General features: G+C 36.4%; 1 protein-coding gene across 1 annotated transcript in view; it reads left to right on the top strand.

Annotated features, from left to right (window-relative positions):
- ITGA2 (integrin subunit alpha 2) overlaps positions 1-24,579 on the top strand; it is a 68,991-nt gene that overhangs the window by 31,745 nt on the left and 12,667 nt on the right. Inside the window, exons 9-24 of the mRNA XM_063622351.1 lie at positions 127-292; positions 2,149-2,225; positions 3,994-4,132; positions 5,022-5,167; positions 6,907-7,050; positions 9,324-9,527; positions 10,247-10,383; positions 11,517-11,656; positions 14,498-14,649; positions 16,324-16,434; positions 17,000-17,082; positions 17,506-17,647; positions 19,053-19,145; positions 19,728-19,804; positions 19,888-19,971; positions 23,467-23,569. Of these exons, the coding sequence (XP_063478421.1) occupies positions 127-292; positions 2,149-2,225; positions 3,994-4,132; positions 5,022-5,167; positions 6,907-7,050; positions 9,324-9,527; positions 10,247-10,383; positions 11,517-11,656; positions 14,498-14,649; positions 16,324-16,434; positions 17,000-17,082; positions 17,506-17,647; positions 19,053-19,145; positions 19,728-19,804; positions 19,888-19,971; positions 23,467-23,569 (1,998 nt within the window). The remainder of the gene's footprint in view (positions 1-126; positions 293-2,148; positions 2,226-3,993; positions 4,133-5,021; positions 5,168-6,906; positions 7,051-9,323; positions 9,528-10,246; positions 10,384-11,516; positions 11,657-14,497; positions 14,650-16,323; positions 16,435-16,999; positions 17,083-17,505; positions 17,648-19,052; positions 19,146-19,727; positions 19,805-19,887; positions 19,972-23,466; positions 23,570-24,579) is intronic.

Below are 24,579 nucleotides of genomic sequence, written 5' to 3'. Positions count from 1 at the left end.
GGGTTGTGGAAATGTTGCTTGATTTACTTTTCCAGAGGGACTATTGTGTTCAAAATAGACTACAACGTACTCATAGGGAAAATGTACAGCAGTAATGACTGTACATTCTCTTCCTCTATTTTCAAGGTTCTTGGGTACTTAAACAGAAACGCCCTTGATACTAAAAATTTAATAAAAGAAATAAAAGCAATCGCTAGTATTCCAACAGAAAGATACTTTTTCAATGTGTCTGATGAAGCAGCTCTACTAGAAAAGGCTGGGACATTAGGAGAACAAATTTTCAGCATTGAAGGTAAAAAAAAAAAACCTCCTTTCAAGAATTTCCTTTCAAAATGTTTAAATAATTGTTTATTATCACATATTTACTTTATCAATGTTAATTTGTATACCATGTATAAAAAGAGCTACTACAATCAGTAAGAAAAATGGATGAAAAACATGAATAAATAGTTTATAAGTGATAAAATACAAATGACTGATAAACATAAGAAAATATTCCCAATTTACACAGTATATTTCTAAATACTTTCAGTAAGTATTTAAAAATATAAATTAAACCAACAATATGTTTTGCCTAAAAGATGACACAGAATAATAATGTTTAATCCTGGAGAGATTATCAGGAAGCAAAGAAGCTCATACACTGTTGATAGGATGATAAATTGTTATGACTTTTGAGGGACAATGTATTAATATCTATCTATTAGAATCATAAATAGTTTTACCTTTTTATACTGTGTTATGTAAGTTCTAAAATCATTGAATTTGCTTACAGTAAGCATATATATTTTTAAAATTAGAAAAATGCAGCAAAGATTTTTAATAGTTCAGTTTTTGAGGAAGCATTTTATTTATAGGACCTAAAATAATTTACTTAGGTGGCCTTGGAAAATCTAGTTGTGCAGAAAGATCATGTGTTCAGGAGCTCCCTGTGTGGAGGACTAGCACACGCTTCACAGTTGGTTAAAAGAAAAAAAACACACATGACCCAAATCCTAGTTCTTGATGGTTAACCCAAATAACTCTTTGCAATAAAGACCATATGTTATTGAAAACCTATGTATCAGGTACAGCCTTACAGTCTGGGGCTAAAGGAATTGCATAAATTATTCATTCATATAGTCAAATCTTGATTTGATTATCCACTGGAATTACCCAAAAAGCTTTATTGCTTCTTCAGTATCCAATGGTGCTTCAAAGTTGTTTAAATAACCATTTAAATCCAATGTACCCTGAAATAACACAAAATCACTAGGCTATCCACACTGATAATTGTATTTGTTTGTAGTGGAATGAATGAGAACAATTGCAATCTACAAGCTAGCTAGAAATGATTTTGAGCATTATTTGTTATTATGGACTTTGGGGAGCATTATTCTATTTTATTAAAAATTATCTCTACTCATCCTGTGTAAATTATCTTCTAAATAAGACTGTGTTGTACAGTACTGTTTGTCTTCTTTTCTGTATTAAAGTTTAGCTTCCTTTTTGTGAAGATTAGTGAAACGTAGCCATTTTGATCACACTGTATGGAAAATAAGTACCAATTGCGTCTTCCAGTGTTAGTGACAGAGGCAAGCACATATACAGAACCAGAACAAACTTCCCAATTGGCAAAATTCCTACTCAGTCTTGAATTCTGATTTCTAATAGCGAACTCAATTATCTCCCAGCGGTCTTCACTACAGATCAATTGCCCAGCACTACCAACTGCATCTGAGATATGTGTACATTATCAGTACCAATATTTCAAAGCTAAAAATTCAGTTAGTTTCTTAGCTAGTAATGATCAAGTTTTTAAAAAATTATCATCTCAGTTTTCATCTTACCTTATACCCTTTGTTGAGTATCCTTTGGTATCAAGAACATCATACATATTCTGCTAAATACATTAATGTTCAGTTAAGATTAATGCCAACTTTGAACACTACCTTGGAAGTATTGTTATTTCTATAACCTGCTAGAACACTTTCTTAGTAATTTCTTCTTCCCAGAATACACAAGCTCTGTATTTTGGGGTGAGTATTAGAACAGTGTGTGTTTGTGTTTGTGTTTGTAGGCGTGTGTGTACATACGTGCCTGCTTGTGTTTGAAAACTTGATTTAAAATTACTGACAGTAATAAAATTCTTAAAATTGAATGTTCCAGGTACTGTTCAAGGAGGAGACAACTTTCAGATGGAAATGTCACAAGTGGGATTCAGCGCGGATTACTTTTCTCAAAATGTGTGTATATCAGATAGCTTCAGGCCATGTTGTCATTTGGCATAACACTTCCAGACACAGTAGCCTTATACATAAAATGGGAAGACAGCCATCTAGGGATCAGCCCTTCTGATTCCTAGTCACGTTCATTTAGTTTCTTTGTGCTGCTGATTTACCTCTCAAATTTGAAGGTTAATAATGTCTTCCCTTCCCTGTTTCACAGGGATCTTATATGGGGGAAAACTGATAGTATACAAGAAAGTCTTTGAGTACTCTGGGGCACAGACTGTATATTAAGGTATTATTCCTGCAGGAATTTTCTTTGAATCAATTAACTACTGGAAATGTTTGTTAAAAACATGTACTCTTGTCATCACTGTCATGGTCGAATTCTGAGTTGTCATAGTATCTTTTTCTAAAAGCAGACAGAAAAGAGTTGAAAAAATAAGGAGGTAGGAAAAATGTGAGATGGAATTGGAGTACCACACTGCCTTTTCAGCTCAGGGAAGTCTATTTCTATCTCTCAGAAACATCCACCTCCTGGGCCCCTGATTCTAATTTGAGTCAGGAGGTGAGAGAGATAGTGAAAGGAGGGGAAAAAAAAAGAAAGAGATCCTGGGAAATATTTGAGGAACAATAAGAAGTCAGAGGATTTGACTGGCAGGTCAGAGGACCAAGAACAGCTTGTTTTCTGCCTCGAATCAAAGGAACTGACTTTTTCTGGATCGTCAATCCTTAGAGATGCTCATAGAAGTTATGGATCTTTCCCTCAGAAAAAATGTAAATGAATCTATGCACGGAGAATTTTTCCACACAATCCCAGCAGGTTTTTGTACATACGCTGAAGTCCTTTCATGCACCCCAAATCCAGAGTCACTCAATTTACTACAGTCATTCACATAACTTCATGGTCTCTTATCCTCAAAGTAGAACACATCTTTTCCTTACTTGCTATTTTTCATGGCTTGTATTTTTTAGTCCAACATCTTATCTTTGGTATGTTCTAAGATAGAAGAACAAAAAATTAAAAATAGTGTATCTCATCCTCATCAAGTCTGCCTCCTTTGATGATTTATAGCTTTGACTGTTTAGATTGGGTTTCAGGTCAATCCAGAGTAGGCTTCCTCCTTTGCCCTTCCCACAGGGCTGACAAATGGTTATTTTCCTTCCAATAGATTGAATGTCACAGCTAAAGGTGCCTCTTGTAGCTATGCTATTATCAAATAGATGGAATATAGGAATGTACTGGAACATTTGAGAAGGGGTCAGGAAGAGAGAGGAAGAAAGCTGAAAATAGAACAGGTCGGAAGAGGGCCTCCCGAGCCGTGTCTGGGATAGCAGCAGCATCTCCGTCTCTCCTGTGTCAGTACTTCCTGTTTCTCAAGCATGTCTCACATCCGGCTGTGAGCTTTCCTTATAAATATGTGGAGTGAGAGACTCACTTCTGACTCCTTTCTAAAGTTCATAAGGGTTTACCATTGGCACATATATGCCTTCGAACGGGAAATTTGAAGATGGCTATGTACCTGTCCTGTACTACAGGTTATTACAAACGTTTGTCTGTATAACATGTCATACTAAATAAAGTCCAAAATAACACAGCCAATGGGAAGGCTTGTTCTCTAGCACAAATATATTAAGACAATTCTAAGATATATCAATATATGTTCATATATATTTCATCATTTTTAATAAATCTAAACAATTTATTTCAATGTTTTGCCTACCCTGCATTCTTATGTTTTAAAGGTGATTTGTTTTAATGATCTTCATTTTTCAATTATTTTAGGATATTCTGATGCTGGGTGCAGTGGGAGCTTTTGGCTGGAGTGGGACCATTGTCCAGAAGACATCTCATGGCCATTTGATCTTTCCTAAACAAGCCTTTGACCAAATTCTGCAGGACAGAAATCACAGTTCATATTTAGGTAAGGCATAGTAATAATTGGCTCAGAAAACTGAAGTTCCCTTGCTTTAAACCAGCTTTTTGTTGAATCTCAGGGTGAGTTCAGCAAAACCCTTGAACTGTCATCTAATTATCATATTTATTACACATATATATGTTGTCTCTTTGCCAGTCGGGCCTTAAGGCATAACTACTTATTGGAATACTATATTATACTCACTAGTTTCTTCTGGCTGGCCAAGTGGTTGTAATTCCTGGAACATGATTGTGTTCCTCCAAAATGGAAATAGTTCCCAAAAGTCAATACAGTAAGTTATAGTCTTATAGTATTTTAGAGCTATTAGTCTTCTTGTTCTTATAATAAGCAGCCACTGATTTTGCAGACTTACTATGGGACAGTGCCTGAGCTGGCTAGTCTGTCTACATAAACATTTAAATCTTTTCAACAAGTCTTTCAGGGATGTTTTGCCTTTGAGAGATAGCAAGATTAACAGCTTGTCTAACGTTCAACAACCTAGTAAGTGGCAAATCCAGAATTTGAACCTCAGACTGTTTCCAAGACCTGTGTTCTTTCTACTGTGCAATACTACCTTTTAAATACATTTATTCATTCGTTCAAGAAATATTTGTTGAATGCCAGGTTCACAGGTGGCTGATGAGGACAGCCTGGAATCTAGAGGCAGTTTTACAGGTAGAAGTCCCACCTACACAGGGAAGTGCTGCAGGTCAAAGGACAGGAGCAATTCATCTTAGAAAAAGGAAGACATGTCCTCACTGATGTATTCAGGAGCACTAGAAACTTTGCATCACATCTAACACAAGAGGATCTCTGGTCACCTTTACTCACTTCTTTTAACCTTATTTTGCTCAGATATTCAATGGTAATCACTCTATTGCTCCTTCCCTTTTAGGTTACTCTGTGGCTGCCATTTCTACTGGAGAAAGCACCCACTTTGTTGCTGGTGCTCCTCGGGCAAATTATACCGGCCAGATAGTGCTATATAGTGTGAATGAGAATGGCAATATCACGGTTATTCAGGCTCACCGAGGTGACCAGGTAAATCTCACTGTTTAGCAGGTGAAATTAATTTTATGGGCAGCTGGGCAGGTGGGGAGTCGGGTGATCAGAAATGGAAAACAACATGGCCTGAGTGCCTACTCTGTGATTGGCTCTGTAACCTGAGTTTACTTAGTGTATTCCTTAAATCATCACAACAATACCAAGAAGACAGCCCTCCCTTTTGACAACTTGCTGGGAATTTAGCTAGCTTTCTAAAGTCACACAGCGTCCATGGATTGAGCTGTCATTAAAACTCAGTCCTTTCTGGACTCAGAGGCTGTCCTGTTTGATTACATCCCCTTCATGTTTTTGACTCCCCGGACTAATAATGCATGGACATTATTGAGTTGTGATGGCAGGCACCTAACCACTGCTTTGTAGGTAAGCACACACTAGGAACAAGTATTTGGAGAGGAAATAATGAGAAGAAGGGAGCAGCATAACATTATAAGGACTGAACTTTTACATCTGGAGCTGTCAGAATGTCCTGTTGGTTTTGAAGATTCTAAAAGTAAAACAATTATCTTCTCTGCCACTTTCAGCTGATGGGTGACAGTTTGGTAGTCAGACCCTATGATGAATCCCAGGTATGGCCCACTACAGCAAAGGTCTGTTGCTAGAGCAAAGGCCAGCTGATTGCTTCCTGTTTCCTTACTACACAGTTTTGACCCAGGGGCTTGACACACATTTAAAATGAGCATCACTAATCCCTGACAACCAACAAAAAGTGGTTTCCTTCTTTAAGCTGGAGAAACTTACAAAGATTTCTCTTCTCTGAGATTAAGTGTGATCCTGCTGTTGCTATGGATTTTCTAGGAGTAAGAAGACCTGATTTCTTGACTTCCATGACCACAAATTAGCTATGGTCACATACTTTTTTCTCTTTTTTAATATTTTAAAGAAGTCCTTTTTTAATTTAGACAATAACAGTGACAGTGTTATGGAAGGAATCATTTCTTAGTCATTTCTAAATCCTTAAAAAGTGTTCACATAGGCATGCATTGAACGTTGTTGAATGGGATGAAGGTTCAAAGTCTCAACTTTTCTTATTTTAATTTATCTCCACCTAGTCTTCCTGTCCCAATCTATCCAGCAACTACTTACCTGTTTCATATCATGCCAGGTACACTTACATCATCATATGTGCTTTCCCACTTCCCTCTGCCTAGAAAACTTCACGTCCTTCTTACTTTGAAATTTGAATGATATTTTAACTTTCTAAGCCTTCTTGACTCTTCTGCTTTCTGATCACTCAGCATTTGGGACTTGCCTCTATCACAATTTATTTTACTATAGAAGCTTAATTATTTATTCTCCCTGCCTCTACCCCTCCTGTCTTTCGCTACGACAAACCTCACATACCTACAAAAGGTTTGCCTTGTAAGTATGTCTTTGACCCCCTGGCATCAGAAACACCTGGAATGCTAATTTAAATTGCTGTGTTCTGGATCACATCCTAGACATTACATCAGAATCTCTAGAAATGGGTCTCGGGGATCTGTATTTCAAAGGCATTTTCTTGGAGATTCTTGTGCACACTAAGATTTAAGAACCAGGTGTTAGATGGTGTTAGAACCCGAGGGAAGGGACTATGCTGTCTGTCTTCATGTTCCTAGCACTTTGTAAATAGTAAACACTCAATTTTTGTGTATTGAATGAGCAAGTAAATGCTCAGTGTAATATTAGAAGTATATGAATCTTAGGAATTCTAAGTTTAACATGTTTTATTACTCCAGATTGGCTCCTATTTCGGTAGTGTGCTGTGTTCAGTTGATGTGGATAAAGACACCATTACAGACGTGCTCTTGGTAGGTGCACCAATGTACATGAATGACCTAAAGAAAGAGGAAGGAAGAGTCTACCTGTTTACCATCAAAAAGGTAAAAAAACACATTAAACTAATAGTTTAATTTGCTTTAGTACTGGTAATTTAACTTGCATTTGGAAAGAAAAATTTATTATTATTTAATGATAATTTGCACAGATAGTATGGTTTACAATTTCATCATTTTTGAGGATGTCCCCATTAAGTTATGATTTTAAAAATCACATTAACAGGAAAAACTAGAGTTGAATATATAGTGTACTGCCATTTTCCATGGGAGGTCTTTGAATATATAGTCTCTTATGCAAATAAAGCCGTTATAAGTGCACATCGTTTATTGAAATATGCACACACAAAAACATTTGCGTATTTCTCTAGTATCACATGTAATTTTTTGCTATAAAGACAACAATAACAGGGCAATGCTTTCTTGTTATCAGTTGACAGTGAAAAACACAAGTTGTACAAGCACTTTGTAAATTCCTTGTGATCCCAGATGCTTCCTACATTAGTTTGTCAGGAAGTGTCATTGCTTAGTGTAACATTTAGGCGTGTATCCAACTCTTGAAGTTTCAAGTCCTTCCACAAAAAAACACCATACGTTAACATGGCAAAGCATAATTTTTCCACTTTGTGGACTGAACTCTCTAAATCCATGTATATAAGTATAGGGAACTCCATGAAATAAAAAAGAAAACCAAATTAAAGGCACAGATTGACATAGAAAATTATATGCTCCTTAGTATATAAGAAAAAGAGAAGCTGATGTTAAAGTAGTAAATATTATGTTTAAGTATTGTGATATTTTGTACTACCTGATTTATTGATATTTATGTAAAAATTAATCTTTTAACAGAAGTAATTGATTAAAACAATTCTAAAGCAATTATACATATAAAGATGTGTAATTGAGTATCAACAAAGGCTGGACCTAGTTACTTGTTGAAAAACTGACAAATCCCCCATTTTTAGATATTTCTTACTTGTGAGATATACTGAATTATCATTAATTGTTGAAAATGAACGGATCTTTTAATACCGTGTCAAACTAAGTAAAAATTTTTATAAGATTATAATAGAGGAGAAAGAATCAACACTGACCCAGTTTCATGGTTGAGAAACATTGCTTTCTTGTGAAGTCATGAAATATTTCCATACTTCATTATAAAATCTAAGAAAAAACCGTGTTTTACAAGGAAACGTCTTTTCCTTTGCACAGAATTAGTGTTTTTAATAATGGAGATATTAACAATCTCATATTCTACTTCCTGTACCACTATAATTATGTCACTATTTGGTAATTTTTACAGAAAGCCTAAATCAAGATGTTGTGTTTTATTTTGTTCTGTGTCTGCTTTAATTTCATTCACGATATTAGTAATTTTCACCAGAAAAATTTTCAATCAAAAGGTTGGAAATAGGTGAAGATCGTATTATTGAGAGGAAAATGAGACCAAGAAATGGATGTTGTTCAGCTACAGTAAAGAGAATTATCTCCTTTCACCTTGGTTTGTGAGCAGTTATTTATGACCTTACTGAAATTCTTATTTATAATTCCGATCATAAATAGTTCAGGTTTAAAATTCTATCCATTTTTAACATTAAAAAATTAGTTTGTGGCTCACGCTTGTAATCCCAGCACTTTGGGAGGCCGAGGCGGGCGGATCACGAGGTCAGGAGATCGAGACCACGGTGAAACCCCGTCTCTACTAAAAATACAAAAAATTAGCCGGGCGTGGTGGCGGGCGCCTGTAGTCCCAGCTACTCGGAGAGGCTGAGGCAGGAGAATGGCGTGAACCCAGGAGGCGGAGCTTGCAGTGAGCCGTGATTGCGCCACTGCACTCCAGCCTGGGCGACAGAGCAAGACTCCGTCTCAAAAAAAAAAAAAAAAAGAAAGAAAAAAAATTAGTTTGGTCATCGATTGCTCTGAATTTTATTTTCTTTTTCATTTTATCATATTTCTTTCACTTTTTTAAATAGATGGGGTCTTGCTCTGTTACCCAGGCTATAGTGCAGTGGTGTGATCATAGCTCACTGCAGCCTCTAATTCCCGGGCTCAAGCAATCCTCCCATTTCAGCCTCCTGAGAGCTAGGACTACAGGTGTGCGCCACCACTCCTGGCTAACTTTTTACAAAAATGTTTTATAGAGACACGGTCTCACTATTGCTCAAGCAGGTCTCAAATACCTGGCTTCAAGTCGTCCTTCTGCCTCAGCCTCTGGAGTCTTTGGGATTACAGGCATGAGCCACCACACCCAGCTGCTCTGAATTTTAATTATACAAGTTGTAAGGTTTGCTTTAATCATGCTTTTGTTTCCCCTTTGCAAGGGCATTTTGAGTCAGCACCAATTTCTTGAAGGCCCCGAGGGCATTGAAAATGCTCGATTTGGTTCAGCAATTGCAGCTCTTTCAGACATCAACATGGATGGCTTTAACGATGTGATTGTTGGTTCACCACTAGAAAATCAGAATTCTGGAGCTGTATACATTTACAATGGTCATCAGGGCACTATCCGCACAAAGTATTCCCAGGTAATCCATGAGCTGTATGGTGATGTATGTATTTGTGGGTCTTAACATATTAGACATAGAAAGCGTCATGTAAACCATGCAATCCGTCCCTCTTATTTTGTAACTTCATTGTTTCACTCAATAAACAGTAAGTGAGCCTCTACTGTGTGCCCAAGCACTGTTCTAGACTCTGGGGATGCAGTAAGGACAGGACAGACACAATTCTGATCTTTGTGTGCCTTATATTATATTGGAAGAGACAAATAAAAAAAAAAGAAGTAGATAAGATAAAGTGTTCCAGATAGTAATAAAGGAATTTTTTTAAAAAGCAAATGAAACTAAAATAGGAAATAAAATTTCAGCAATAGTAGTATCAGGTGGTTGAAGGGGTGACTAATGAGGCCTCACTGACCAGCCAATTTTGGAGTAAGACCGGAAGGAAAAGAACTAGGAAATTAACCCTGTACCTCAACTTGCATCAATTTGCTCCCAGTCCACTATCTTTTCACTGGTTTATGATTTTTTATTAAAGATTTATGCTGTCCCTTTGATGAAAATGTGGCTGTAAGAGTGATGCAGAGATCAGATAAGATGTGATTAAAAAACTAATCTTTAGAATTTGTAGAGAATAAACAATCTGGAAAATTACTATATAGAAATATAATAATGAAATTCAGAGGCTGCCATTTTCTGGTTCAGCTGTTGTGCACTATAATTTCGTGTCAAACCTGCTCTTTTAGAAAATCTTGGGATCCGATGGAGCCTTTAGGAGCCATCTCCAGTACTTTGGGAGGTCCTTGGATGGCTATGGAGATTTAAATGGGGATTCCATCACCGATGTGTCCATTGGTGCCTTTGGACAAGTGGTTCAACTCTGGTGAGTCAGGAAGAGCCAGACACAAACTAACTAAAGATTACCTGCTAAGAAAGCAGAACAGATGTCTGTACTGGGAATGCCACATGCATTCTGTAAGACTATAGGGAATTGATGTATCATAGTTTGCATAAAGGAATAAATGTGTTTCTCCAAGTAGGAAAAATAGATATATTTGCTTACCATTAGAAATACATTTCTCTCCTCATATGGTGAGTAAAACAGTACATAGAAAACATAAAGTTCTCGAAATGGTATCCAGGCTATTTCTGAATGTTACCTTCCTATAAATAGCCTTATCTCAGCATACAGAAGGGAAGCCTCATGAGACTGCATTCAAAAATACTGAAAATTCAGACCACACAAGTAAAGTGTAACTTCTATGTGACTGAATGGCATATTTTAAAATTATTAGTCATAAACAATAAGCCATTATTTAGGTTTAGCTGATTTCTCATTGACTTCCACAGGAGTTGAAGACTCGGAGGGAACAGTAGGAAGGTCATGTGATTCAAGGTCAAAAATAAGTATATTGGGCTGGCAAGGGAATAGAATCAGAAGGAAGTTGATTATTCAATCAAGAATCTCCATTCATTTGTCTCTGTCAAAAAATGTGCTTTAAATGTCCAAATATTTGAAGAACAGAAAAATAATATTCATTGATTATTTTTTATTTCTGAGTTTAATGATACTATTTACAAATCTCACTTGTGCTTTTAAAGAATGAAGTGCATTATTTTTATTGCAGAATGAAAGTTTTATGTGGAAAAAATAAAATTCAAGAATAATACTTAAGACTTTAAAAAACAAGAAAATATATTTACTGAATAAATCAGTTAAAATCATTTCAGAGTAGCATATCAAGAGTAAATACACGTATCCCAGAACCTAAAGTATAATAAATAACTAATATGTTAAACGTGGATTGTGTTAGTGATGCAGTCACAAATTTAAAAAAAAAAATTATCTCTGTCTGCCATCTTAGAGCTTTCAAATATAAACTACTGCTAAAGTGCTTTGATAGACAGTAGAGAGAAAAATTCAGTAATGCTGGTACTGGGTCCTCTGTGATAAAGGATATAATACGTGTGCTCAGTAATAACATCCATCCATCTGTTACTCTTTATGTCTTTTAGGTCACAAAGTATTGCTGATGTAGCTATAGAAGCTTCATTCACACCAGAAAAAATCACTTTGCTCAACAAGAATGCTCAGATAATTCTCAAACTCTGCTTCAGTGCAAAGTTCAGACCTACTAAGCAAAACAATCAAGTGGGTGCGTAGATCTGAAATAATCTGTATAGAAATTGGTTGGCTTACAGAGTTTTCATCCTGAATATAACAGATTTTGGTTTGCAGGCCAAGAGAAATAAGGGTCTTTAGTTACAGACACTTAAGTTTCCTTACACTGGAGATGCCTGAGAATGGTTCACTAGTCATGGAAGTTTCGTTTAGATCTTCCTTCCACATCTCTAGAAGGTTCTGCTGCAGAAAGTTGTAATCTCTATGACATAACCAAGGGCCCTCCTGCTTCCATCCTTTGAGTTTCTCTCACCTCCATTTCTCTTACTTAAAACCTTGAGCATACACAGATTATGCTGAACTGCCACTCAAATGACTATATCACGTTGGCTATGCCATGATCTATATAGGACAGGTTCAGTAAAAGTATCAAGTATTTTTCCTGTTGTTGAGGAATTAAACATGAAATAATGAAAGAAAACATGAAAAGCAATATATAACTTTTACCCAGTGTTTTAAATGTTCTAAATAGTACAGAGAAATGAGTAAAAGTCTGAATTATGTCTCATCGGATGGGAAGGATGAGGAAATCATTGTGGGCAAGCGTCAGCAGGAATTGTTGTCTTTTCTCTTGGGCTGGCCAAGTTGTCTTTCAAGGCCTGGCGAAGGTCCTGCCTCCTCTTCAAAGCTTCTTCTAAGCACACTATCTCACCTTCATCTCTCCTGCCCCAATAATCTCACCATGCTCAATACATAGCTTGCAATTTAACACTTGATTCAAAGCTACCTTCTTTCATTAACTGCTGCTTCATGGGTCCCAATTCCCCTTCCATCAGAATTTGGCTTTAAACTTCAGAACCTGTAGTTCCTATAGGAACTCAATTAAGTGACAAATATATTAACTTAAAGCTGAAAATACAGAAGCAGGTTATTTGCCATAATTCATACCAAGATACAAATAAGGTGAGAACACAAAGCAAAATTAGATTCAAATCTTAACATGCTTTCCAGATTTTCCTACTTTTCATATCCATTTGGAAGTTTTCCATGCAGATGTTCAAAGATTGACCCAATTTTGAGTAGCATATCTCACTTGACCTGCCATGTAGCACATCTAACTGAGCACACATGATAGTTAAGTCAAAAACCGTTGCTGTATAAACATTGTGGCTAGTCTGCCTAATAGATTAACTTGGGAAATATATTAGTTGGCAGAAACAGCAAACTGGTCAGCTCTTCTGGCCCCGAAGCATAGATGTGTCTCATGTATCTTCCCTTTTTGACTATACTTCAACCCTTATGGCGATGCACACTCAAAAATTCTACTTTCAGAGAATTTCCTTCCCATCCACAGGCTGCCGAGGGTTTCTGGCCTTTCTTACTATTGGGCATCTTTCCCTTTAAATCTTTTTTCCTGATGCCTTCAGGTCCACACAGACAAGCCAAGTGAAATGATTGTGAGCTCATTTGTCACTTCATTGCATGGCAATAATAGTATGTAAGACATGAATCCCATCTTCACAACTGTGGAAAGTGAATTTATAAAGCATATGGTTTCTATCATTTATTGCATCAGGTGCACACTTCAATTTAAGATTAATAACATAGCCTATGAAGCGATGTATCATTTTTACAAAGCTGCTTGAAAAAAAAAGTAAAGCATTATAATGTGGACTAACTTTGTCCTAACTGCACTCACCTCCTTGCCATTGTTTTTCCTTTACATCATCTTCACAACTTATTTTTAGTTTATTTAATTCCTTAATATTTTATCCGTCATTGTTGGCATTGTTAAGTCACTGGATCAAGAAAAATTGTGCAACGTATGTGATAGATTTTTTCAAGGTAACATGTAGAATTCATGTTTTGGGAAGTATATACAACCTTTAAAATATTGAAAATAATAAAGTAAGATAGAATAACCCCAAATAAGGCAACAAGGCAGCTGATGCTGTGAATGGCACCAGGTGTTCTCTCTCAATTTTGGACACACGGCCAGTGGACTTTAGTTGAAGGTAATAATTCTGATAGTTTAGACATCGGCTACTGACATCAGTTATTATCACATAATTTTTTTTCATTAGTTGGTATTAGAAAACAGAGGTTCAAAGAGGGTAAGTAAATTGCCCCAAGTCACAGAGCTCCTAAACAGCAGAATTAGGGTTCAAACCAAGTCTGCCTGATTGAGACTTTGTTGCTGCAGTGTTGAATGCATTTCCCTATGTGAGCATCTAGAATAGGTCAAGCACTGTCCATGTTCCCTTAGAGTATCTCAGTTAATCTTCACAATAACAATTATTCTTACAACTGGATGGAAGCAGAAAGAACATGAGCTCTTATTTCAAAAATACCCAACTTTTACTTCTGACTAGCCATGTGAGGTGAATTATTTCACATCACTTATTCTAGTTCATTATTTGAAAAATAAGATAATAAAATTCACTTTCCAGATTCATTGTAAAGCTTGTATGGCACACATGAGAATGTGTCCAACATCGCAGGCACTCAGCAACTCTTCCTTTCCATTCTGTGTCTCTGTGTTATGATTAATGAAACCCGTGCTTGTGGGAGTGAGCAATTTGACCAGGTTCATCACAGTAGGTTTCCTGGCGGCAAGTCTAGTTTCCTTTCCACTGCTCCCAGCCACATTTCTCTGAATCACATTTCTTTGTATGCACAGTCACCTATGTCACATCAGAGCTGGAATGACAAATGCTTTGTGGTGCTAGCTATGGTTCACAAGCCACCAATATGAAGACTATTTCCATATTTTCTTGATGTGGGATACTTTGTTCAAGAAGACACAATAAAGCAAAGATGCTTTTTGCTATAAGTTGATTTGAAATAACATTTCTTTATGATTTTTTTATCGTAGCCATTGTATATAACATCACACTTGATGCAGATGGATTTTCATCCAGAGTAACCTCCAGGGGGTTATTTAAAGAAAACAATGAAAGGTGCCTGCAGAAGAATATGGTAGTAAATCAAGCGCAGAGTTGCCCCGAGCACATCATTTATATACAGGTAAGGCCTCAGGAACATCCCTTTTCACTTTATTTCTTCCTAAAGACAAACGAGTGGTAAAAGTCAAAAATGGAAGCTTATGAGTTAGAAAACGCTCGCCCTTCTAATGAATGCCTTTCTTATGTAATTCCATAAATAAGAAGCATATTTACTTTATGCTAATATTTATGGTCACAATCTATTATTATATAAATCAGCAGCATCAAATTTCATTTGGAATTGCAATGAAAGGGCTAAAAATATAATTCTTAAAGAGATCATAGATACAGTGTTTTCTTAAATGTTTAACAGAGAGAACTTTCCATTGGCAATAACTGTTATTTTGATATTTTCCTATCAGGGAAAAATTTTATTTATTGTTCAGCTGCTGAAAAATAACTCCAATTGTGGTTTCTACTATTAGATTTAAGTTAACATAGGCGAAATATAGTAGATTATGAGATAACAATTATTTGTTCTAATTGTGTGCTGTAATTACTGTATTTAACATGGATTTTGAAAATTTCCCAAGTAAGAAAAATGCTTTTCAGGAGAAAACTTCCAGCCAGAAATTTATTTTGTTAATGATGTGAATATTTCCACCTTGGAAACCACATAATGGCATTTGAAAGGATAATTTACTCAGGAAATCACTTTTTTAAAAGGATATTTAAGTACTTTCTTAGAATACGGTTCTCAGAATTTAAGGTGCGAAAGAACTGCCAGGGAAGCTTTTGGGAAATGTATATTCTAGGTTCTTACCATCAGAAATCCAGGTTTGAAGGCCCAAGGAATATGCAGGTCTAAGGAGCACCCCAAATATTTCTGATGTAAATGGATGGTACAGAGAGGTCTTACTTCAAGAAATGCTAAGTGTAAACACTAGAAAAACATAAAGTTGATGGTTAGATGAATTAAAATCAGTTGAGTTGTTTAGTTCATTTTTCAATTTGAAGGTTTCTTGTTTGTGAAGACATAGACTTCTTTTTTGTTAAGGTGACAATTTTATAGATTCTTTAAAGGAAGAAATCTTGTTTCCCTTCTCTCCCATCCTGTGCTAAGTGGTGGATAAGATTATACATATAATCCCTAGTGAGGAAATGGAGACAGCCAAGCTATTTTTCCTTAAAGTTTAAAAAAAAAAAAATCCTTTTTCACTATTTGATATCAATGCCAGTTAAAGTACATCCTACTTGCTAAGCCCACAGCCAGCCAAGGAAACATCTCCTCATAGTCCAGAGCTGTCATGGTAGACAGGCCCCCAGAAGGAATAAGTCCTTCTGGGAGGACTTCTGGGAGGCCCCCAAGAGTTAAGAGTAAGTCCTGCCTGTGAATGGACTAAAGAAGATCCCACTTCTGAGGAAAAGCAAATTCAAATGTTAGGGTTTCATTTGTATATACATAGTGCTGTCTTGACAAGAACTGATGAGCTTAACTAAGAATCCCTGCTTCAAATTCTTACTAGACCCAAGTCTCGTTTGGTTTCTTAGTAGAAGAGAGGCTAAAAGCAGAATTAGGATGGAAGAAAAGAAGCGAGAGTCTTGATTATTCAAAACAAAGATATTCTACATAATTGAGAGCTGACTGTGCTCTTAACTGTAAACACATTTGTAATCATTTTCTTGTTTTAATGCTGCTATGCCCTAATAAACTGACTCTGTCTTTCCCTGTATGTTTGTGTGTGTGTATGTTTAGGAGCCCTCTGATGTCGTCAACTCTTTGGATTTGCGTGTGGACATCAGTCTGGAAAACCCTGGCACTAGCCCTGCCCTTGAAGCCTATTCTGAGACTGCCAAGGTCTTCAGTGTAAGTGCAGCTTACACTTCCTGGATTTAGACTGGCAAACAAAGTTTCACAGTCACTGCAATAGTGTCTGAAGGATACTTAGGATGCAGCCTGTAAATTCTTAATTTTCTAAATGAACTACAATTCCATATGCGTAAAGTTCACTAACACTTAAGTTCCATGACAGCAGGGATTTTTGTCTTTCTTGTTCACTGCTGTGTTTCCAGTCCCTAGAGCAGGGCCTGGCCTATTGTGTGTGTTCAACATATATTTGTTGAAGAAATAAATAAAAACAAAGCAAATGCCTTGTGCTCACACTCAAAAAATATTACCAATACATATGAAACTCTGTGTATAGCTGTCCCCGCCATAGACACTTTCATCTAGCTCCCCCTGTGCAAATGATTATCTTGAGTTTTGTGTTTATTAATGCTTTTCTTTATTATTTTGTTAAACATTTATATATTCCTAGAACATTGTTTGGTTTTGTACTTTACGTAAATAGAATAATACTGTATGTATTCTTCTGTAATTTGCTTTTTCAACCCAAGAGCAAATGTATGGATCTTTTTTTCCTTTTTCGTAGATTCCTTTCCACAAAGACTGTGGTGAGGATGGACTTTGCATTTCTGATCTAGTCCTAGATGTCCGACAAATACCAACTGCTCAGTAAGTTTTACTTTAAAGCTTGTTGTAAAATATAGAAATAAAAGACACACTAGATTACTTTATTCAAATGAATGTTTATAGAGTTTTTCTACAAAAGAAACATTCATAACTAATAAAGACCTTTAAAAACTAAATTTCAATGTCTACCATCCACATAGGAGTAAAACAACAAGAAATATAAAATTACTGTATTTAAATGGTTCCATTCCCTCTAATATAATAGCAACAAAGAACAAAATCCAATTGCATTTACTTATTTGTTGTCAGTATCATTTTGATGCAAAGATAGTTTATTACACAGCAATTTTCTCAGTATTCTAAGTAAGTCTAAAGAGTTTAGTTTTTTAATGAGTGAAATTTTAAAATACCGGCCTTTTTATTTAACAGTAATGGCTTTTCCCCCCTCCTTTTTACTTTTAACAGAGAACAACCCTTCATTGTCAGCAACCAAAACAAAAGGTTAACATTTTCAGTAACGCTGAAAAACAAAAGGGAAAGTGCATACAACACTGGAATTGTTGTTGATTTTTCAGAAAACTTGTTTTTTGCGTCATTCTCCCTGCCGGTATGTGATGAGACCCTGCGCTTACCTCCACCATGCTTCCTACTTATGGATCACTGTCTTCTCTATGTCCTCTGAGTTGTTTAAAGAAGCACCTTAACCCTCAGCATGATCAATCTGAACTTTGTGGCTTCTGACTAGTTAAACCACATGAGAACATAGTCTGGCTCTGTATCTAGATTCTGCTTGACAGCTTGGGTCAGTTTTTCCCTTATCCTGAGACTTGGCAGCAGTAGCCAGACACTCCCATAACTCTTCTTGAGCCATCAGTGTGATGAGGCTCCTGCATTCTGCACAGATGCAGTGCACTTGCTCTAAGACATTTGAGTCTCAAAGCTTAGCCTGAGCTTTGCAGCTATGGTTGTTGCTGCTGCCAAGATGATGCATGCCAGCAAAGCCAGCTAATCACATTGACTTGATCGTTATACCAGAAGCACACTTGACCGTGAGTGCGCCCTGGTCCCTCCCCTACCACCAAATGATGAAGAAAAAAGGGAGAGAAGGAAAAGCTGAGATTTTCCAAATGAGCTATTTGATTAAAGGATTAAACAATGATTTCATTTAATTGAAAGTTAATGTGATCTTAATAGGCTTAGAGTTCTAAACCTAACCTGACCTTGGTGTTTAAACATCCTGTGCCAAGTGGCAACTACTTCTTTTAAAGGGGGAAAAAGGCCGGGCGTGGTGGCTCACGCTTGTAATCCCAGCACTTTGGGAGGCCGAGGCGGGCGGATCACGAGGTCAGGAGATCGAGACCACAGTGAAACCCCGTCTCTACTAAAAATACAAAAAATTAGCCAGGCATGGTGGTGGGCACCTGTAGTCCCAGCTACTTGGAGAGGCTGAGGCAGGAGAATGGCGTGAACCCGGGAGGCGGAGCTTGCAGTGAGCCGAGATTGCGCCACTGCACTCCAGCCTGGGCGACAGAGCGAGACTCTGTCTCAAAAAAAAAGGCGGGGGGGGGGGAAGAAAACTAAAAAAAAAAAAAAACCCTCAAATTATTTAAAATACAGACAAACCCCAATATATGATTTTACTTTCTTCTCTTGAAAATGCTTTCAATAAATTGAGAAAAACATATTCCTAAAGCCAGCATTTCAAAATATTGAATTAAAGCTATTTGTGCATCTGAAATATAAAAACTATCATTTTTTTCTGGGGATAAAAATACAGTATTTAATTTTTTCTTTGGTTTGCTGGATGTCCTAGGTATCTTTAGGGTTAGCAATAAAAATAGTATATTAGCCACTTGGGCAGTATAAAATTTCAAGTCGAGGTATAATGAATTATTTCAGTATGAACCAACCTTACTGCTAAAATGCCACTGTACCTCTTTTACCAGGTGCGTGCATACACACACAAATGTTATATGCCAATTGATCATTGTTGTTTCCTTGGTCTTGTTCAGGTTGATGGGACAGAAGTAACATGCCAGGTGGCTGCATCTCAGAAGTCTGTTGCCTGTGATGTAGGCTACCCGGCTTTAAAGAGAGAGCAACAGGTACAACTTGCATTTCATCCTGCAATCCATACAAGCCCTCCTCAGCACATATGCTAATTTACCAACATAACATCTTGCTATCATAATTTGATAGGCATCACAAAATAACTGGCTGCATACTTAGGGGAAGTTTTCAATATCTAAATGTTTTCTTTAAATTATTAATAAAAATGGGATTTTCTCCATGCAATTCATTCAAAAAGGTACACACAATATGCAAAGTTCTTTTTGTCTAAATATGTTGAGCAACATTGGTCAAAGCACTATACACAGAGTCACGGAGATCATTTATTAACCCCTAGTAACAGGTTTCACATCAGCTCAAAGCTTCCAAATTCAGACAGGTATATACGCCTGGATAACTTACATGTGTCACTTGGAAGTCAAGCTTCTCTAATTCTAATGTGAGGCATAGTAAAACAAGGTGGACAAATAAAGATATTCTACAAATATGAAAGCTTAAGGTATATAAAATTCAGAATCAAATTTGAGTGAGTTTACTTTTATGAGAAACATTATTTTTTCACGTTGGCCTCTGAGTATGAAGCATCATAGACTGAGAAATTTTAATTTTATCTTTAGGTGACTTTTACTATTAACTTCGACTTCAATCTTCAAAACCTTCAGAATCAGGCATCTCTCAGTTTCCAAGCCTTAAGGTAAAACATAATGAAGTCATGAATGGAATGATGGATAGCTTTAAATTTTTCTCTAAGTAATTTACTAATGTTTCTTTCTATAGTGAAAGCCAAGAAGAAAATAAGGCTGATAATTTGGTCAACCTCAAAATTCCTCTCCTGTATGATGCTGAAATTCACTTAACAAGGTAGGTGAAGCAGTGGGTAACCTGTTATCACTGACACCAACTCTAGATCAGAAGATTTTTGGTGCATGGCTAAATAAGTCCTCTGTATGCTCATTCTTAACTGAAGAATTTGAATTAAAACTCTTGTCAACTAAAACGGAAGTCCACAGACATATTGGTACCTAGGAAAACCTTGAGTGACTCGTTAGGCTTATTAAACTAATGAGAGTAGCCCAGAAAGGCAGAGAAAGATCCCTGTAGCCACACATCACAGGCACGCTCCACATTGCAGGCCCTCTGAGTAGCTGCAAACATTCTCAAAATGTTGAAACAACTCTCAAAGGTCCTGAGAGTTGTCTTCACTTTCTTCTCACTGCCTGCTTCCCATTGTATATGAGGTCTCAAGCAGTATCCCCATTCCTGGACATTGAAGCCCCAAGCACAATGTTTTGCACATAGTAGGTCCACAATAAATATTGAAACTAGTCACAGTTTGAATATTCAAATATTGGAACTAGATCAAGTCTAGTTTCTGAGTGAAAAATTCCTAACATATTAGATTAGGGTTTTCTTCCAGCCAGGAGGAAATGAGGTTTTTTCCAAAGGAAGTCATCCATAAAGAAATGCTTTGTTCCCTGTTTTTACCTGCCCAAAGCAAGCAAACCTGAGAGCAGTGGTGTAAATGTCACTGGTTGATACAGGCTGTCTTTAATTGTTCAGAGGGACAGGTGTCTTGGTAAGTGGGTAACATACGAATTTCACAGGTTCTAATAGGTTGATATCACTTTAACTCACACTTAGAAGTAAGGTGAGTTCATGGCACAGACAAACTGGAACACAGTTATGCAGGTGCGCTGGGCACAGGTGATGCCATCCTACAGGCCTGGGAACCAGAGTTCTCTACCTGGTGAAGCAATAGGACAGCTTCCCAGCACAGATCAATGACCCAAGAATAGCACACTGCAGCACTTTCCCAAGAAATCCAGTGACAGCAGGTTTGTCTAACTTCTACCACATCACTCCAGCCCCTAAGAGCATGGAATCTGTAGATCGTCCAATAGCTCTCTGAGCAAAAACAAAAAGGAAAATATGTCATCATGTCTAGAGCTTGAGCCAAAGAGCAAAGATGAAAAGAATGCTTCTGTATCAAGTGAGTTGCAAACAGCACAAGCAGAAACAAAATTCAGTCCAAATAATAACGTCTCTGAAAATGTCATCAGTAACTGCAGACTTCAAAGGATCCCCACTTGCTAAAATAAGAAATTGGAAACAAATGCAACCAACTCAAATTGATGTTACCACATTACCTGAATTTTTTCCTTCTTATATTTGATCCTTTATTCTAAATATTTTTTGTCAATACAGTCTTTTTATTATTCTACTCTCCTACAATGGCCAATATTTTCCCAGATATTTAAGAATGAAATAAATATAAGATTGCAATTAGACTTTACTTTTACTAATTATCATGTTAGGCAGGTATTTTTGTAATGGCAACTTGAATTCAAATGTATTCTAATGTTCTTTAAAATATATTCTCAAAAAAATTAACATAGAGAATTATAAAGAACAAAAGTTAAAATGGGTCCTAGTCCTACTACCTAGAAAACCCAAACATTAGAGAAAGGTACACAGTGAGAAGTCATCCCTCCCCACCTTCCCTAGTGCCACTCCCCATAAGAGACTAACAAGACCGTTTTCAGAATATCTTCCAGATACAAGGTTGCTTATCTACCAGGATATATGCATATAAAACACACACACACACACACACACACACACACGTGCACATTTTATTACCTGAAAGGAATGATAAAACACTCTTCTGTACCTTGCATTTTACATTATCTTAGAAAAGTTTTCATATGAGGACATACAGATCTAACTTATTCCAGTCCTGGCTGGATCATAATTTATGTAACCAATTCAATATTAACAAGATATTTGGTTGTTTTGCATTTTTATTTTGTTTTGTTTAACCATCATAAGCAATGCTGAAAAAAAATTAACAAACATCTTTGCAAACTTTTGGAAAAAATCCTACACAATAACTTAGTGTATTTCTTAGCAACGACTTTGATACTGTATAACTGTACAGTTATATTGTAAAAAAATTATGGGTAGAAATAGCGATAATAGTATTATTTCTGAAGCAGGATCCCCCTGAGTATAGATAATTACTATTATAAATATATTGATCAACACTTAAGTAGCTTAAGGAACACTTAAGTAACAAATGGAAAAGTGTCAGATCTCTTTAAAATGCAAATGCAGACCATATTAATTTAGAAATTGGCCCCATTTAGGATCTCACACAAAGATCTTCTGGAAGGCATAGGAAATAATTCATGCACACACATCCAAGCTTTCTGTTTCAAATCCTAGTCAGTTTTCCCATTTTCCATGTCAGGCTGACAAATCATTGTTTCCTCTCATATATAACCTTGACGAATACATCCACTCAGGTCTCCCTGTGACATAGTTTCCTTTTAAGGGTATGGAAAAAAATCATTAAGGCATAAAAGAGGGAAAGACAAGGTTTTAGTAAAGAAACCCAAAAAATTCTACTTCAGAAAATGTCCACCCCAAGTTTTTAAGAAATAGAATCAACATTCTGCAATTAACGTAAATCGTCCAGTGGGAATAAATGGAAAGGATATGCACAGTGTTCTCAGACCCCTACCCTCACCGCTCAAACCCTAATTCCCCACCCAAAGAAGCTACCCTGGTTGGAATCCCACCTCAGAGCCCCAGAAATGAGAGAGAAGAGGGGAGGTCCCCAGTTTCATTCTAGTTTGAGTGGTCCTGTGAGGGTTTCTCTGATCTCATCATCACTTTGCTTGCAGAACTTAGTTGGCAATCTTAAGCAAAGAAGTTAAGATCAATCCAGTGGTTTTAGGTCCAGAATACTAAAACCTCTGGGTCAGCCATCTTAAAGGTGGTCTCTACACTAATGGTGGAAACAGATTTGACCAACCCCATTCAGACCCAAACCATTTGAATTGGTTTGCAACTAAAGAAGGATAGGAAGAACGAATAATACAGGCATCCGGTAATGAACACTGAAGGAGCTCAATACCCTATTATTATATTTTAGCCACACCAAAGTGAAAACCCCTGGCTTATAATTCCATTCATTCAACCAACAAGTACTGATTGTCTACTATGTTAACATACTGGTCAATATAACAGTAACCTTGGGAAGACTTCTGCCATCAATTCTAAAGTAATACTTTTGTACTTATTTAGAAACTTGACAATTGGTAGACATGTAATGCACAAACTCTTAGCAGAAAATCCACAAAGAAATATGTTTTGAAAGGAATTTATGTTCGTCTTAGAAACATACATTGGAACATAAGCCCATAGGCAAGCATTTCTTTTTATTTGGTGCTTTTGTAACTAAAAGTAAGATTTACTTTAACCTAAGCTATAAGATACTTAAATAAAAGAAATATTAACCTTCAAGAACAAAAGCAAACTAAAATATTTGGCTTTACAAACATCATCCAACAGATCTACCAACATTAATTTTTATGAAATCTCTTCGGATGGGAATGTTCCTTCAATCGTGCACAGTTTTGAAGATGTTGGTCCAAAATTCATCTTCTCCCTGAAGGTTGGTAAGCCTGTCATAAGGATGGCAAATCCAGGAGAAAGTGAGAAGAAAAAAATGAGTCTGGAAATAAAAGGAGAAAGTAAAAAGAAATTGAAATACATCCATGGTTCTCAAACTTGGGTGTGCATTAGTCACCTGGAGGACTTGTGAAAACACAATGCTGGGCTTCATCTCCAGGGTTTCTGATTCAGTAGGTCCAGGGTGGCCTACACATTTGCATCTCTAACAAGCCCCCAGGTGATGCGTATGCTGCTGGTCCAGGTGCCATACTTTGATAACCAATAGGCTAGATCATAGATAAGTAAACAACTGGGCTTTGTGCATAGCTATGTGTCTTGGGTAAGGGAAAATTGATATATTTTGAAGGCAAATGTTCGACATTAACCAACAGAGCATTACTATAAAGGAAGGTATTGCTGTGCGTAAAAGTCTTTGGCATATAATTATTATGCCAATTTATCCTCAGAGACCACTTCTGTTTGAGTTTACCATTTGTAAACAAATCTGTACAGTAATACTAGGTAGTATCTAAAAATATTTTTGAACAAAATTCTATTTACTATTAGTAAGCCATTATGAATCTAAAGATTACTACCAGTTAAAGATAAATTAATTTGTGAAAGAATAACTATTTTATATTGTAATTAAAATTAAAGAAACTTTGGAAAGTAAAAGGAATTTATCCACTATCCTAAGCCAATACCATTTTATTTTTGTTCATTTCTCACTCGTTTGTTAAATGGTTGCAACTCTGCAATTTTGTGATAAATCTTTAGAAGAATCTTTATGATCTAGATATTATAATAGAATTTATAAAATGTGGATGGTATTTGGCAACTATGTTCTTTAAAATGGGGCATCTATTCAGTTCGTGGTAATAACATTCATAGAGTGTGTAATAAGTATACAACAGCCATTGTATCAAGTGCTTTACATATGTTATCCCATTTAGTTCCCAGATCAGTTATGAGCTTGGTATTATTATTCCCAGGGATGTTATTTAAAATATT

This window comes from Symphalangus syndactylus, chromosome 18, assembly GCF_028878055.3.
Source record: "Symphalangus syndactylus isolate Jambi chromosome 18, NHGRI_mSymSyn1-v2.1_pri, whole genome shotgun sequence".
Lineage (NCBI taxonomy): Eukaryota > Metazoa > Chordata > Mammalia > Primates > Hylobatidae > Symphalangus > Symphalangus syndactylus.
This window is presented reverse-complemented; position numbering and strand designations above follow the sequence as displayed.